A 16,061-nucleotide genomic window follows, 5' to 3' on the forward strand; every position below is an offset into this window, starting at 1 on the left:
GTATCTCACTACATTTATTCTGTCTGTCCTCCTAATCATTTTAAAAACCTCTATCAAATCTCCCCTCGTTCTCCCTGTTGAGTTTATCCAGAATCTCTGTATTTTGACCCCTCAATCACAGCATCTGCAGACATTTGTGTTTCACCCTCTGGTGTAAGTCATCCGGGAGCCCATTCTCGTGTTGCGTGTGCACATGTGTGTGAGAGGGCAGTGCTTTCACCACCTCCTGTGTTCCCCTCCATGTTTTCCTCTCTGTTCAATATTAAATGAACATCCTGCAGTCATATGGGTGTGTTGTCATCCTTGGAACCACAAGCAGTCGGGATACACAAATAGGGGGAGTTGTGGATAGTGAGGAGGGTTTTCGGGAACTGCAGAAGGTTTTGGACTGTTTAGAAGAGTGGGGTGAAAGATGGCAGATGAAGTTTACTATCAATAAGTGTGAAGTACTTAATTATGGGAAGAATAATCAAAATACGAAATATGCAGTGAAGGGGAGGGCATTGAGGAATCCAGAGGAACTAAGATCTTGGAATAACGGTTCATCGTTCTTTGAGAGTGGACTCTTATGTAGATAGGGTGGTAAAGAAGGCTTTGGGTATGCTAGCGTTTATAAATCAAAGCATAGAATAAAGGAGCTGGGAGGTGGTATTAAGACTGTTCAAGGCATTGGTGAGGCCAAATTTGGAATAGTGTGTGCAGTTCTGGGCCCCAAATTATAGGAAGGATATCAATAAGGTAGAGAGGGTTCAGAGAAGATTTACTAAGATGTTGCCTGGATTGCAGTATCTAGAATATGGAGAAAGACTGAGTAGACTGGGTCTTTATTCATTGGAGTGTAGAAGGTTGAGGGGGGATTTGATAGAGGTATTTAAAATTATGAGGGGGATAGATGTGAATAGGCTCTTCCCCTTGAGGGTAGGGGAGATTGGAACAAGGGGTCATGTTAAGGGTTAATGGGGCAAAACATTAGAAGTAACATGAAAGAGGGCTTCTTCACTCAGAGAGGGGTGGTTGAGTGGAATGACCTTCCGGAAGAGGTAGTTGCAGTAGGGTCAGTTTTCTCATTTAAGAGAAGGTTGGATGAGTGTATGGTTGGGAGGGGATTGGAGGGTTCTGGGCAGGGAGCAGGTAGGTGGGACGAGAGGAGATCACTTAAATCGGTGCGGATTAGAGGGGCTGAGATAGCCTGTTTCCATACTAGAATTGTTATATGGTTATGAGTGTCTTCACACAGGAAGCTTCAGCCTCGTTGAGGACCGTTCTGGTCACCCACGTCAAGGAGGGGTGTCATTAAACTGGAAACTTATGCTGAAAACATTAATCAGGGAAAGGAGACCTCAAATTATCAAGGAGAGATTCAATGTCTTTTGTTGTCATGTAATAAAATCAAATATGTAATATTACACAAAATTTCCTTTAACATAAGGCAGACAAAGATTTGCCATCAGCACCCGGTGCCTCTTACAGACAAAGAGAAGCAAGAGAGAGTCCCCTCAGAGAACGTGACCGTGGCCTTCGCAGCCGCACGGACTCCCCTTCGATCCAATCTGCCGCCCAAGCTCCAGGTCCAAACCTCCAACACTTTGTTACTCTGTCCGCCACAATAGCGGGGAATGCCCAGTGACCGCCCATTTCAATTCCCCGTCCCATTCCCTGGCTGACATGTCCGTCCTCAGTCTTGTGCCCGGCCGGACTGAGCCCACCCACAAACTGGGGGACAACACCTCATCTCCCGTCTGGGCTCCCTCCAACCGGATTGGATTAACATTGACCTTTCCGGTTTCCATTAATGCCCCCCTTCCCCCAGCTTGCACACTCTCTCTCTCCCCTTCAGTCTCCTTTCACAGAGCCAAAATCAGTTCCCATCTTTCCTCTTATCCAATTAACACCTAGAGTTGGTCTGGACTCCTCCCCTTGCTAATCTTCAGTCTTTATTCTGACGCCTTCCTGTTCTCTGCTCATACTTTGAGGAAATATATCCGTACCCCCGTGGACGCTGCAAGACCAGCTGAGTCCCTCCAGCATCTCTGTGTGTTTTTACCAAAACTCCAACACAATCGGGAAGCCCTCAGCGCCCGGTGCCCTTCAGGGGCCCCTTTTACTACAAAACATATTGATTGATCGTCAAATCAAACTTGGTTCACATTGTGCTCCTGTTTTCGTTCGTTCGTGATTGACCTGATACAACCATCTCACTGTTAGTCTTTCACTCCGAAAGCGCTCATAATTTGAAGAAATGACACATAAGGGGTTATCATTTGGGGAAATATTTTCCAGTCGACCCTCTTAATGAGTATTTGATTTACTCCAGTTTAATAAAGAAACTGATGCCCTTAATCCTCTCTGTAATAGAAGGAACTCTGTCAGATTCCAGTGTTAACAAGATTAGATGCTTGGCTCGGGAACCCTTCTTGCCCCCAGCACCCTCTTGAATCCTACCTCTGAGACCTGGTCCCCCTGACCCCATCTCCATCAGCCCATGTGGGTCCTGCAACCGCTGAGCCCCTCACTGGCTTGTTGTCGTAGCCATCCTCCTGTCAAGGATGGAGTGAAGGAGGCTGAGGTTCATCGATAAGGGTAGGGGAGTCTGAGACGAGGGGGACACCTTTTCCACACAGGGAGGTGGGAGCGTGGAACGAGCTGGCCGACAACGTGCTGGAGGATGGGACAGTTTGTGATGTTGGACAGACATTTGGACAGGTCCGTGGATTGGGACGGTTCAGCAGGACGTGGGCTGAATGCAGGCAGATGGGACTGGCTCAGGTCAGGAACCCGGTCGGCAGAGATGAGTGGGGCCGAAAGGCCTGGCTGTGTGCTGCAAGGATCTCTGACTCCATGAATGGGGCACCTAGAATTTGAGAGAGGAGCAGAAATAGGCCATTCAGCCCATCGAGTCTGCCCCACCATTCAAACATTTCCTCACTGCCTGGCCTTCTCCCCATTACCTTTGATCCCCTGGCTAATCAAGAACCTATCAATCTTTGCCTTATGACCCGGCCTCCACAACCACCTGTGGCAACAACTTCCACAGATTCACCGCCCTCTGGCTGAAGAAATTCCTCCGCATTTCTGTTCTAAGCAGACACCCTTCAATTCCATCCTGAAATTGTGGCCTCTTGTCCCAGACGCTCCCACCATAGGAAACCACCTTTCTACATCTACTCAACATTCAACATGTTTCATTGAGATTCCCCCTCATTCTCCTAAATTCCATGGAGTCCAGGCCGAGAGCTGTTGAACGCTCCTTGTGATTATTATCCTGTGGTTCTCCAGAGGAAGATCCTTTCTTGAACGAGGAGCCCAGAACTGCTCCCTGTTCTCCACTCTCACCAGTGCTACAAAGCCTCAACATTGTGTCCCATATCTGAGCTGGATCCTCCCCAACGAAGAGGTGCTGATTCAGACAGCAGGTAAACAGGCGATTCAGCCCATCTGCTCCGCGCCTGTCTACCTGGCCGAGTCCCATTGGCCTGCATTTGGCCCATGTCCCTCCACACCTTCCCAATCTGCCCTCTGCCCCTCTCCCTCCCTGGTTTCTGGCGCCCTGAGCCAGCCCTCCGCTCTCCCCTCCTCCCCCCTCAACCTGGAGTCTGCAACCCCTCGTGGCTGCTGCTCATCACGGGCGCCGTCATCTTGGGCCCAGACCCCACGGTCGCAGCCCGTACGGAGCCGAGTGTGTTAGACTGGGCGGTTGGACCCCGCGGGGGAGCGCTGTGTCTCCTCTCCCTGCTCTCCCGGGGTCCACACCAGCAGCAATGTCACCGTTACGGCAGCCCCCGACTGATCATCGATGATTTGAATGCGGGAACGTGTAAACCGCGTAGGCTCATCATATCATGGAAGCAGGCCCTTCTGCCCATTGAGCCCATGCTGACCCTCAGTCACTGATCTAACATGGGGCTGGGTGTATCCTCGGGAGTCGGATCAGGTGCCTGGACATGCCATAGGGATTACGTAAGGTGGTGTGTAAGTGGGGAAAACTGTTGAGAACCACTGGGGCAGAGGAAGCGACTGCCCCGAACTAACACTTGTATTGGAATGAATTAATTGACCAAAGTCGTGTGTGTGATTTCAAGTCCACCGTTTCCTGGCGAAGTTCGTCAACTTCACTCTGCATCAAACTCTACCTGAGCTTTATTTAACCCGACTCTCACTCTCTGACACGTTATTTTCTCTCCAAGTCTTCTGTTTAAATATTCAGGAGGACAAAGGTGTTGCTGCAATCGGATCCCTTCGGTGTCTCCAGAGACCACGGTCACCGGAGACAGCTGCTCTCCCAACCTGTAACCAGACCAGGATATGGAGAGCCTGTGGTCACAACCCCTGCACCTCGCCAGCATCCAGCAGGTCTTGTGCTGAATGGAAATCGCTTGAATCAAGGACCCATAACCCAGAGGTAAACACTTTATAAAGCGTCGCTGTCTTTGCACCCCCTTCATTCATCCTGCAACCCCGACCCATTGCATTTCTTCGACTTGCAGTCTAATTATCCGTAAAAAACAGCCTCTTCTTCCCTCATATCTACTGGCCTCTCAAAACCCCATAATTTCTCCTTCTGCGACTTCTCAGAATGGGCTTGCCTGTAGAAAGCAGAGAGTAGTGGTGGACTGAGAATATTCTGCCTGGAGGTCGGTGACTGGTAGAGTTCCGCAAGGATCTGTTCTGGGACCCCCCCCCTGCTCTTTGTGATTTTTCTAAATGACCTGGATGAAGAGGCGGAAGGAGGGGTCAATAAGCTTGCAGATGACACGAAGGTTGGAGGAGTTGTGGATGAAGTAAGGTTACAAGAGGATAGAGTTGGGCGGAAAAGGGGCAGATGGGGTTCAATCTGGTTAAACGTGAAGACAAACCAGAAGGCTGAGGACAGAGTTAATGGTCTGTTACTTAGGAGTGTGGATGAACAAAGGGACCTTGGGGGTCCAAATCCATACATCCCTCAAGGTTGGGACCCTGGGCTTCATTAGTTGGGGGATTGAATTCAAGAGTAGAGAGGTCATGTAACTCAACAAATCTCTGGTGAGACCACATTAGGAGTATTGTGTTCAGTGTTCAGTTCTGGTTGCCTCATTACAAGAAGGATGTGGAAGCTGTGGAGAAGGTGCAGAGGAGGTTCACCAGGATGTTGCCTGGATTGGAAAATAAGTCTTATGAGGAAATGTTATCAGAGCTGGGAATTTTCTCTTTGGACCAAAGAAGGATAAGAGGAGACTTATAGAGGTTGACAAGATTATGAGAGACATAGATAGGGTGGACAGCCAGCACCTGTTTCCCAGGGTAGGAATAGTCAACATAGAGGACACGTGTACAGAGTGAAGGGAGGGAAATTTAGGGGGGATGTCAGGGATAAGTATTTTTATACAGAGAGTTGTGGGGGCCTGGAATGAATTGCCAGGGATGGAGGTGGAGGCTGGAACAATAGGGGCATTTAAGAGACTCTTAGACACAAGGATGGAAGAAAAATAGAGGGTTAAGGGGTAGGGAGAGTTTCATTTTTTTTCCATCATAAATGAAGGTTGGAACAGCTTTGGGGGCCAAAGGGCCTGCACTGTGCTCTAACGTTCCATGTTCTGCAGGATGTCAATTGCCTAACCATAACCCCTAACTCCGACTCTTACCCTTAACTCAAACCCTAGTCCCTAACCCTAGCTCATGACTTCAACTCTGCCCTCAAATCCACCGACCATTTCTCTTCCCTCTCTGCCTCCATTTCAGGAAGTGGTGCAGAGATGGATGGGTCCCCCACCTAGATTGAGAAAGTTGTTACTCTGGATCTGCATCTGCTGGAGTTTACTGGAGTGAAAGAGGACTTAAGACCTTGATGTTGGGTGGGGGGGGGGGGGGTGCAGAGGAATCTACAACATGGAGGTTACTTTCTTCACCCTAAGCTTGACCCTCTCCATTCTACCTCAACCATAAACTACTCTGGGGCCACCAGCCAATCTGCTGCCTGACTTCTGAGGCTGGAGAAATAATAATGGGAGACGGTGGAGAAACTAAATGAATATTTTGGCTCAGGATTCGCTGTGGAAGATGCTCGCAGTGAAACATCACCCTTTCCTTGCAGCGATGCCATCTGTGATTTTAGTTCCTGTTGGCTCTGTGTGACCTGCTGCGTTTCTCCAGCACTGCACTAGATCCTCGCATCAGCAGATTTTATTGATCAATTCTGTGAATATTTATCTACCCTTCTCTATTTATTATCGCCAGCATTTTGTGTGTATGATGGTGAAATCTCATGCACAAAATCATCCACTGACATTTACTGCAAACCCAGTGACCCCACCCCCCCTCATACCCACAGATACATAGTCTGCACCTCTGCCCACTCCTGTAAGGTGGTCGTCCCTTATTCTCAGAGCGTCCACCTTCCCGTGTGCCCATTTCCCTGTTAGGTCTGTAACAATCTGCATCTCTGCCCACAAAATATCCTTCACGCCCCCTTGAAACCATAGGAGCATAACCAGCCCATTGAGTCTGCCCCAACATTTAATCATGAACTGGTCCATTTCCCCACTCAGCCCCTCTACCTGGCCTTCTCCCCATAACCTTTGATGCCCTGGCTAATTAAGAATCTAACAATCTCTGCCTTAAATACACCCAATGACCCGGCCTCAACACCCACCTGTGGTAACAAATGCCACAGATTCACCTCCCTTCGGGTGAAAAATTTCCTCTGCATCTCTGCTCCAAGTGGATGCCCATCAATCCTGTACGAGACTCTCCCATTAATCTTCTCTTCTTTATCCTAAAGCAGTGGGAATATATATCCACGAATCCATTACGTTTGGGCAGGTCAGTCAAATGAAGCTTTCCTTTTGGTTCATAAATTAACTACTTCAGAATCAGAATTTATTGTCATGAACGTCATGAAATTCAGTGTTTTGTGGCAGCGTCACAGGGCAAACATTCTGCCACTTGTCCCTAACCAGGCCCAGTTAACTACTTGCCCCCAACCTCGTCCATCTAACCACGTGTCCCCAACCAGGTCCAACTAACCATGTGTCCATAACCAGGTCTAACTAACTACTTGTTCCCAACCAGGTCCAACTAACCACTTGTCCATAACCAGGTCCAACTAACCACCTGTCCCCAACCAAGTCCAATTAACCACTTGTCCATAACCAGGTCCAACTAACTACTTGTCCCCAACCAAGTCCAACTAACCACTTGTTCCCCAACCAGGTCCAACTAACCACTTGCCCCTAACCAGGCCCTACTAACCACGTGTCCCCAACCAGGTCCAATTAACCACTTGTCCCTAACCAGATCCATCTAACCACTTTCCTCCAACCAGGTCCAACTAACCACTTGTCTTGAACCTATCCAAGTAACTAGTCTCTAACTTGTCCAAATTAACCCACCCCAACTACTACTCTGACCACATTCAGTGAGTCATTGATGCCCAACTCAACTGATGATCCTGAACCAGACCCAACTAACTCTTCACCGCACGAGCAGGTCCAAGTAACCTGCCCCTTACCGGACCAAACCAAACCATCTAATCGAGACTCAGACCCAAGTAACCAGGTAATTTCAGTCTAACCAACAAGGCAACTTAACAAAATCCACCTAACCAGACACAAATAACATTGGACAAGAAGTTTTTTTCAAGAGGTTTGCTTCCTGAAACAAAAGTGGGGACTATGATGGACAATGTCAAGCTGAATACAAAGATAATTTCAGATTCGTTCTATCACGTAGGAAGTTGGAGAAACATAATGAACTTTTATTGAATTGACCATGTTTAATGTCAGTTCAACTGACCTAAAAATGTTTTGCCGCTGATTTTCATTTGTACTCAGCATCTGATGCCTCTTGTGTCCAACAATAGTCGGCCGGCATTGATGGATTCCAGTTGCCCTGATACCACTTTTCCACAGTTGAAATGTCCCGGTGAAACTTTTCACCATGTTCGTCGCTGACTGCACTGAGATCGGCCAGGAAGGAGTCCATGAGTGAACGCAGAAAATGAATTTTTAATGACATATTGAACTTCACGGTTTTGGATGTTTGAAGTTGACTTAAGATATGACAGGAAATGACAAACATAGGTTATATCTGATAAAAGGTACGTGATAGGAAATGTTTAAGGCGATTTTTGTGATCAGCAGCCCACAATCCATAAATACACCCAAAAGTGTTCAGGAAGCAAAATCTTGGTTGTCTGGTGTAGTTAGTGGACGATTCCCAGCACCTGGTTAGTTGGGTGGTGGGGAATTCTGGTGCTCTGGGGCAGGGGATCTACCTACTGTGCCCACTCTCCACCGTAAATGTCAGTGAGACCCAGCTTTGTGTTTTTAAGAATCACTCCGCTGATTGGATGAGCTGGAAATTTCATTCAGCCAATCACTGGGCATGGATATAAACCACAGTGCTGGAGAAACTCAGCAGGTCGAACAGAAAACTTTGTATAGCAAAGGTAAAGATACATCAACTAACGTTCCGGGCTTGATCAGGGTACAAACAAAAGTTCAAAATGCACTGGGGCTGTAGGTTAATGGGGTGGAATTGGTCGGCACGGACTTGTGGGCTGAAATGGGCCCTTCTGTGCTGTCTGTCTCTGTTTAAAATTAACTTTTTAAAAATGTTGGCAGGCACCCAAACAAATCAGTTGGGGGGGGTGAAGGAGGTAGGGGTAGGGGGAGGAGCACAGCCACACAAACAGGAGGTGATAGGTGGATCAAGGAGGGAGGACACAGCACCAAACAGGGGGCAGGGCAAGGTCGATGTTAATGCCATCTGGATGGAGAGGGCCCAGACAGAATCCATGGTGTTGCTCCTCTAATTTACAGATGGTCTTGGTGGGACTGTTCAGAAGGTCATGGACAGACATGTCAGTGCAGGAGGCAGGCGCGGAATTGAAGTGGTCGGCCACTGGGTAGTATTGTCATTGGTGACCACCCTGTCATTGGTGCGGATGGAGCGAAGATGCTCAGTGTAGCGATCTCCCAGCCTGCGCCCAGTCTCTCCGATGTAGAGAAGGCCCCAGGCGTGATGGGGTGAGACAGCCATCTTGATATCATCCTGTAATTGTAGCCCTTGACCAGGGGAACTCCAGGGCGAAGGGGAGTGCATCCTTGCCTGTCCACCCTGGCTTCCGCCTCGCATGTCACCTTGGAATTTGCCACCCGAATTATCGTCCTTTCATGTTGCTGCTTCTTCCGGAGATCTCAGAGAGAAGCCATGCCTTCTGGTGCTCTTTTGCAGACCAGCCTTCTCCCCACTTTCGGACGTGACCAGAGACACCTGCAGGGATATCGGAAGAGGGCGAGTCAGGTAGGTTGGGACGTCGTGAGAGTATTCATGCACAGAGACTCGACCTGGCAAGAAGAGGCTGGAGGGACTGAGCAAATCAAGTGGCGTCTGTGAGGACAAACAGTCCATCCACGTTTCAGCTCTTGACGAAGGGCCCTGATCTGAAACATGGATGGGCCGTTTCCCTCCTCGGACCCTGCCCAAGCCCTTTCACCTTATTCACTCTGCATGCCTGTATCTTGTCTTTCACCAAAGAGGATGAACAGTTCGTGTCTGCAGCTAAAAGAACCCTGTTGGATCTCAACAGGTCAAGCAGGATAAAGAATGGTCACCGTTTCCAGTCGCAAACAACAAAGTGAAGGAGCAGGCCATTCGGCCCTTTGAGCCAGCCCCACCATCCACCGCGAACATGGCCGATTATCACAATCAGTGCCCCGTTCCTGTCTTCTCCCTCGAATCCGTTATCTAACTCTTGTCTTGAAAGCCCCCAGAGAACAGGCCTCCGCTGCCTTCTGGGGCAGAGCGTTCCACACACCCACAACTCTCTGGGTGAAGACATTCTTCCTCAACTCTGTTCTAAACGGCCAATCCCTTATTCTTAAACTGTGGCCTCTGGTTCTGGACTCCCCCAACATTGGGAACATGTTTACTGCCTCTAGTGTGTCCAATCCCTTAATAATGTTTCAATCAGATCCCCTCTCCTCCTTCTAAATCCCAGACGCTCCAATCTTTCAACATATGGCAGTCCCGCCATCCCGGGAATTAACCTCGTGAACTCCCTCAAAAGCAAGAATGTCCTTCCTCAAACTTGGAGACCAGAACTGCACACAATACTACCAGATTGAAAAAGCCCCTTCAGTCCATCTAGTCCATGCCAAACTATTTATATTGCCGAGGCCCATCAACCTGCACTCGAACCATCCATGAACCTGTTTGATCTTCTCATAAATGTTGAAATCATCCTCCAACCTCCACTTTCACTGACAGTTTGTTCCACACTCTCAGCGCTCTCTCAGTGAACATCAAAAATAGGAGCAGGAGTCGGCCATTTGGTCCGTTGAGCCTGCTCTGCCATTCAATGAGATCACGGCTGATCTGATGATGGGCCTTTTCCCCATACCCCTTAATTCCCCGACTATGTAAAGATCTATCCAACCTTGTCATAAATGTATTTACTGAGGTCGCCTCCACTGCTTCAATGGGCAGCGAATTTCACAGATTCACCACCCTCTGGGAAAAGAAGTTCCTCCTCATTTCCATCCTGAATCTTGAGGCTGTGTCCCCTCGTTCTGGTTTCCCCCACCAATGGAAACATCTTACCTACCTCAATCAAATCTAAACTTTTTATAATTTTATATGTTTCTATAAAATCCCCTCTCATTCTTCTAAATTCCAGTGAGTCCAGACACAGACGACTCAATTTCTCCTCATAGACCAACCCCCTCATCTCTGGAATCGACCTGACGAACCTCCTCTGCACCACTTCCAAAGCCAGTCCATCCTTCCTCAAGTAAGAAGGCCAGAACTGCACACAGTTCTCCAGATGCGGCTTCGCCAGGACCTTGTACAGTTGCAGCAGGACCTCCCTGCTCCTAAATTCAGTCTGTCCAGCAATGAAGGGCCAGCGTTCCATTCCTGATAGCCTACTGCACCTGCAAACCAACCTTTTATGTGAAGAGATTCCCCCAATATTCCCTTTAAGCATTTCCCCTTTCCCCCTTTTACCCATGTTCTTGTTTCACCCAACCTCAGTGGAAAAATCCTGCTTGGATTTAATCATTCTTACGTCAGTGGTGGGCAAACTATTGGAGAGGATTGATAGGGATAGGGTTTATGAGCATTTAGAGAAGTCCCTAACCCTTCTCAGGGGTAGTCAACGTGGCTTTGTGAGAGGAAGGTCATGCCTCATGAGCCTAATCGAATCTTTTGAGGAAGTGGCAAAAAAAAGGATGACTTTTAGGAAGGAATTTGACAAGGTCCCATGGTAGACTCATTCAGAAAGTCTCACACACCCTCTGATGATCGACCCACAGAGATCCTCCAGCAGATTGTTTGCTGCTCGAGATTCTGGTGTCCCTCCTTCCCGATGGTAGTAGAGTGTGGTGGGGGTCCTTGAGGACAGAGGCTGCATACTTAAGACACGACCTCCTGTAGATGTGCAAGATAGAGTGAAGTCAGGTGCCCGTGATGGCGCTGGCTGGGTTGACAACCATCTGGAATGTTATCTTGTCCTGAGTGTAGGCACCTACATACCAGACGGTGATGTACCCCATCAGGATGCTCTCCACCTGTAGATGTTTTCAACGCATGCTTGCCCACTGCTCAGGAACTTTAGATGTCTGGGTGTCAACATTTCCCATGATCTGTGACATGCCAAATCTCACAAGATCACAAGAAAAAGACGCAGGCCATTCGGCCCATCGACTCTGCTCCATGACACCTCCCTAGTTCCAGGTTCCAGCCTTGTCCCCATATCCCATGATACCCTGACCAATTAGATACCTATCAATTTCCCCTTTAAACTCCCCCAATGATTCAGCCTCCACACCTACAGGTGGCGAGAAATTCCACAAATCCATGACCCTTTGGCTGAAGAAATTTCTCCTCATCTCTGTTGTAAATTGGTATTTTTTAATTCTAACTGTGATCTCTTGTCCTGGAATCACCCAACAGGGAAACATCTTATTTACATCCACAGAGTGGATGCACACAGTATCCAAATGGGGTCTCACCAGTGCCCCATAGAGTCTCATCAACACCTCTTTACTCTTATACACAGTCCCCTTTGAAACAAGTGCCCACATAGCATTTACCTTTACCACTGATCCAACCTCAAACTCATCATAAAGTATAGCCGCAGGCGAATTTTCTTCATGATTGCATCAACGTGGAGGCTCCAGGACAGATCCTCGGAGATGTTGACACCCAGGAATTTTAAGTTCTTGACCCTTTCCACTACTGAGCCCTCGATGAGGTCTGGATCGCGCTCTTCTGACTCCCTCCTGAAGTCCACAATCCTTGGTTTTGCTGAAGTTGAGTGCAAGCTTGTTGTCGTTACACCATCCAACGAGCTGATCTATCTCCCTCCTGGATGCTCATTGCCGTTTGTGATTCTGGCGACAACCCTGGTGTCATTGTCAAACTTGGAGGTGGCATTGGAATTGTGCCTGGCCACACAGTCAGGTGTAGAGAGAGTAGAGCAGTGGGTTAAGCACACAACCTTGTTGATTGTCAGTGAGGAGGAAACGTTTCCAATTCCTACTGACTGTCACAGCCCAAAATCATGCTTTACAGCAAATAAATATTTCCCGGGCATTTTCTCTTCCTCCAAGCTGAGCTGTTCCCACCATTTACACATCTCCTCCTCAGATTCCCTCCCCAAAAACTTTCTTTAGCTGTTAATATGCTCTTGGATGAGAGATCTCAGCCTCTGAAGTCTAAAGTGTGGGAAAATTCTTCACAATAGATTATGGGCCAAAGATGGGATGACTGGATGGGATAGTTTGGTCACCAAGAGCAGGTTGGGCTAAAGAACCAGTCACCACACTGGGTGACTCTGACGTTAGAGGTTTGGGGCTTGCATGAGTGGCTCATTCAGAAAGTCATGAGCACAGATTGATAGGAGAGTTAAGAAGGCTGATGGGACACTGGGCTTCAATAGTCGGGGTATTGAGTTCAGGAGTAGAGAGGTTGTGTTGCAGCTAGATAAAACTCTGGTGAGCCCACACTTCGAGAATTGGGTTCAGTTCTGGTCACCTCATTACAGGAAGGATGTGGAACTGTGGAGAGGGGGCAGAGGAGATTCACCAGGATGTTGCCTGGATTGGAAAATAAGTCTTATTGAGGTAGGGTTAGCAGAGCTGGGACTTTTCTCTTTGGTTCGAAGAAGGATGAGAGGAGACTTGATAAAGGTTGACAAGATTCTCAGGGGCGTAGACAGGGTGGACAACCAGTGTCCATTTCCCAGGGTGGGAAGAGCCAACACCAGAGGACACGTGTACAGAGTGAAGGGAGGGAAGTTTAGGGGAGATGTTTTTTTCCACAGAGAGTTGTGGGAGCCTGGAATGCATTGCCAGGGATGGTGGTGGAGGCTCGAACATTAGGGGCATTTAAGAGACTCTCAGACAGGCTCATGGATGGTAGAGGTTATGAGTAGGATTTAATTTTTTTGCCATCGAGGGCCGAAAGGCTTCTACTGTGCTGGATAGCTCTAGGTCCATTCCCTCATTGATCCTCTGACTGCTATGTCCACAGGTTCAGGCCGAGATCGCCACTGGAATGATGTCCGCCGCTGGATGGTGGAGTGTGCTCCTCCTGCTCCTGGCCCGTCCACCGAGCCCGACATTAGCCTGCCCCTCAGCCTGCCAGTGCTGGTCCCAGAACCGGACGGCAGTCTGCCAGGGCCGCCGCCTACCTTCTGTCCCCCGTGGGTTTCCAGCCACCACCCGCCGGCTGGATCTTAGCGACAACCTGATCCGGTTGGTGAGCCGCGCCGACTGGACACGTCCCTCATCCTGGGCCCGCCGGCTGGAGGAACTCAACCTACGCCGCAACCTGCTGTCCCAGCTCCGACCCGGGGCCTTCGAGGGCCTGGGCAGCCTGCGGGCCCTTGACCTGCGGGCCAACCAGCTCCGGCTGCTGGAGCCTGGCAGCCTGCGGGGCCTGTCAGGCCTGGCCACCCTGGACCTGAGCCTTAACCCATTGGTCGCCCTGCTGGATGGTGGCCTCGAGGGCCCATCTGGCCTGCAAGCCTTGGCCCTGGGTGACCCCAGCCTGGTGCATGTGGGGGATGAGGCTTTCAGAGGCCTGGGCGGCCTGGAACAGCTAGTGGTGGAGGGTTTAGCAGTAGAGGAGGCTCCAGCCTCTGCACTGGGCCTGCTGGCCAATCTGACTGTGCTTAGGCTGAGGGATATGCCCAGGCCTAGCTTGCTGCCTCCTGCCTGGCTCAGTGGCCTGGGCCTCCTGAGGGCCTTGGAGCTGGATGGCTGGCAGGGCCTGGGAGTGCTGGACCCAGACGCCCTGCAGGGCCTGACCCTGGTCTGGCTCTCTATCACCCGCTGCAACCTGAGCGAGGTGCCCTATGCCGCCCTTCGGCCCCTCTCCCAGCTGCGCTTCCTCAACCTATCCCACAATCCCATCCGCACCATCCGCGGGGTCCTGCTGCACCACGTAACGCGGCTGCAGGAGCTGCGACTGGCTGGTGCCCAACTGGTCTCTGTGGCACCTGGCGCCTTCCGTGGATTGGCTGGCCTGCGCCTGCTCGATGTCACGGCCAATCAGCTGGACTGCCTGGAGGTGACGTCGTTCCGCACGGCCGCTGGGCTGCAGAGCCTGGGCCTAGGCAACAACCCACTGGCCTGCGACTGCCGCCTGCTGTGGCTGGCCCGTAGGCGTCAGCGCATCACCTTCCTGGGCCCAGGGCCAATGTGCACTACACCAGAGCCTGCGCGAGGCCTGCGGCTGGACCGCATGACCGAGCCATTCCCAGCTGGGGCCTTCCGCTGCCGCCGGCCACGCATCCGTGACAAATCCCCGGCCCAGCAGCTGCAGGTCCGCGAGGCCCAGACGGTGGACCTGCGTTGTCGGGCCTCGGGCATACCTCCCCCGGACATACTGTGGCTCAACCCCCGGCGCCAGCGCCTAGTTCCTGGCCCTGGGCCAAAGATAGGCCCTGGCGTCGGCCGCAGCCGCCTCCTGGCTGACGGCACTCTGCAGATCACCGGTGTGCGGCCCTTGGACACCGGTTCCTATCGCTGTGTGGCCCGCAACGCAGCTGGCAATGATACGGCCTCAGCTTGGCTTCAGGTGCGGCCGCTGACGGCCAGCGAACTGGCACTGGGCTCTGGCCCACACCCCCAGCACCCTGCGGCTGCCGGGCCCCGCGCCCTGGCCATCGCTACCACATTGGGTCTGGCCTCCTTCCTCGGTGTGCTCGCCACCTGCTTCTCCCTGCTGCTGTTGTGGAGCCGGGCCTGCGGGCCCATCCGTCACAACACCCATATTGAGTTTGTTCCCCACGCTGGCGGCGAGGACGGAGAGGCCCGGGCCGACGGCAGATTGAACGTCAAGATGGTGTGAAGCTGAGTCATCGTGGGGCATGTGACAGGCAGCATCAACCCTATACATGTCATCCCCACACATGACAGGCAATGTCATCCCACACACGTCATCCCTACAAGACAGGACACGTCATCCCTACATGCGACAGGCAGTGTCATCCCTACATGTGTCATCCCCACACGTGACAGGCAGTGTCATCCTCACACGTGACAGGCCATATTATCCCCACAGGTCATCCCCATACGTGACAGGCAGCGTCATCCCCACATGTGACAGGCCATGTCATCCCCACACGTGTCATCCCCACAAATGTCATCCCTACAAGTGACAGGGAGCGTCATACCCACGTGACAGGCAGCATCATCCCCACACGTCATCCCTACACGTGACATGCCATGTCAATGAGGGGGAAAACACATCATCCCTAGCTGTCACAGACCCTTGATACACACTGATGTCACAGACCTGTGATTTCAAATTTACCGACAGAGAACATACATGACATCACATACATTCCCGAGACTCTTTTTCCTGTGAGCCAGTCAGAATTGCCACTTCTAGTCAAGTTTAATATCATCTGATTGTAAAGTCCAACCTGATGAAACCGCGTTCTCCAGTCCTCGGTGCAAAACATGAAAATGACCACTTATTGGTCATGCAAAAAAAAACACAACGTACACATGTAAACAAACTGTGCAACAGAGAGGGAAAATCAATAAAGTGCACACGACAGAGTCCTTAAA

At 50.5% G+C, this 16,061-nt stretch overlaps 1 protein-coding gene across 1 annotated transcript; it reads left to right on the forward strand.

Annotated features, from left to right (window-relative positions):
- The first annotated feature begins 8,355 nt into the window (after positions 1-8,355).
- On the forward strand, positions 8,356-16,061 carry LOC138762884 (leucine-rich repeat and immunoglobulin-like domain-containing nogo receptor-interacting protein 1). Its single transcript, XM_069936403.1, has 3 exons — positions 8,356-8,422; positions 9,211-9,279; positions 13,513-16,061. The coding sequence occupies exon 3, from the start codon at positions 13,537-13,539 to the stop codon at positions 15,334-15,336; it is 1,800 nt and encodes a 599-aa protein (XP_069792504.1). The 5' UTR covers positions 8,356-8,422; positions 9,211-9,279; positions 13,513-13,536; the 3' UTR covers positions 15,337-16,061.

Source organism: Narcine bancroftii, chromosome 5 (genome assembly GCF_036971445.1).
Source record: "Narcine bancroftii isolate sNarBan1 chromosome 5, sNarBan1.hap1, whole genome shotgun sequence".
In the NCBI taxonomy this organism is placed as follows: domain Eukaryota; kingdom Metazoa; phylum Chordata; class Chondrichthyes; order Torpediniformes; family Narcinidae; genus Narcine; species Narcine bancroftii.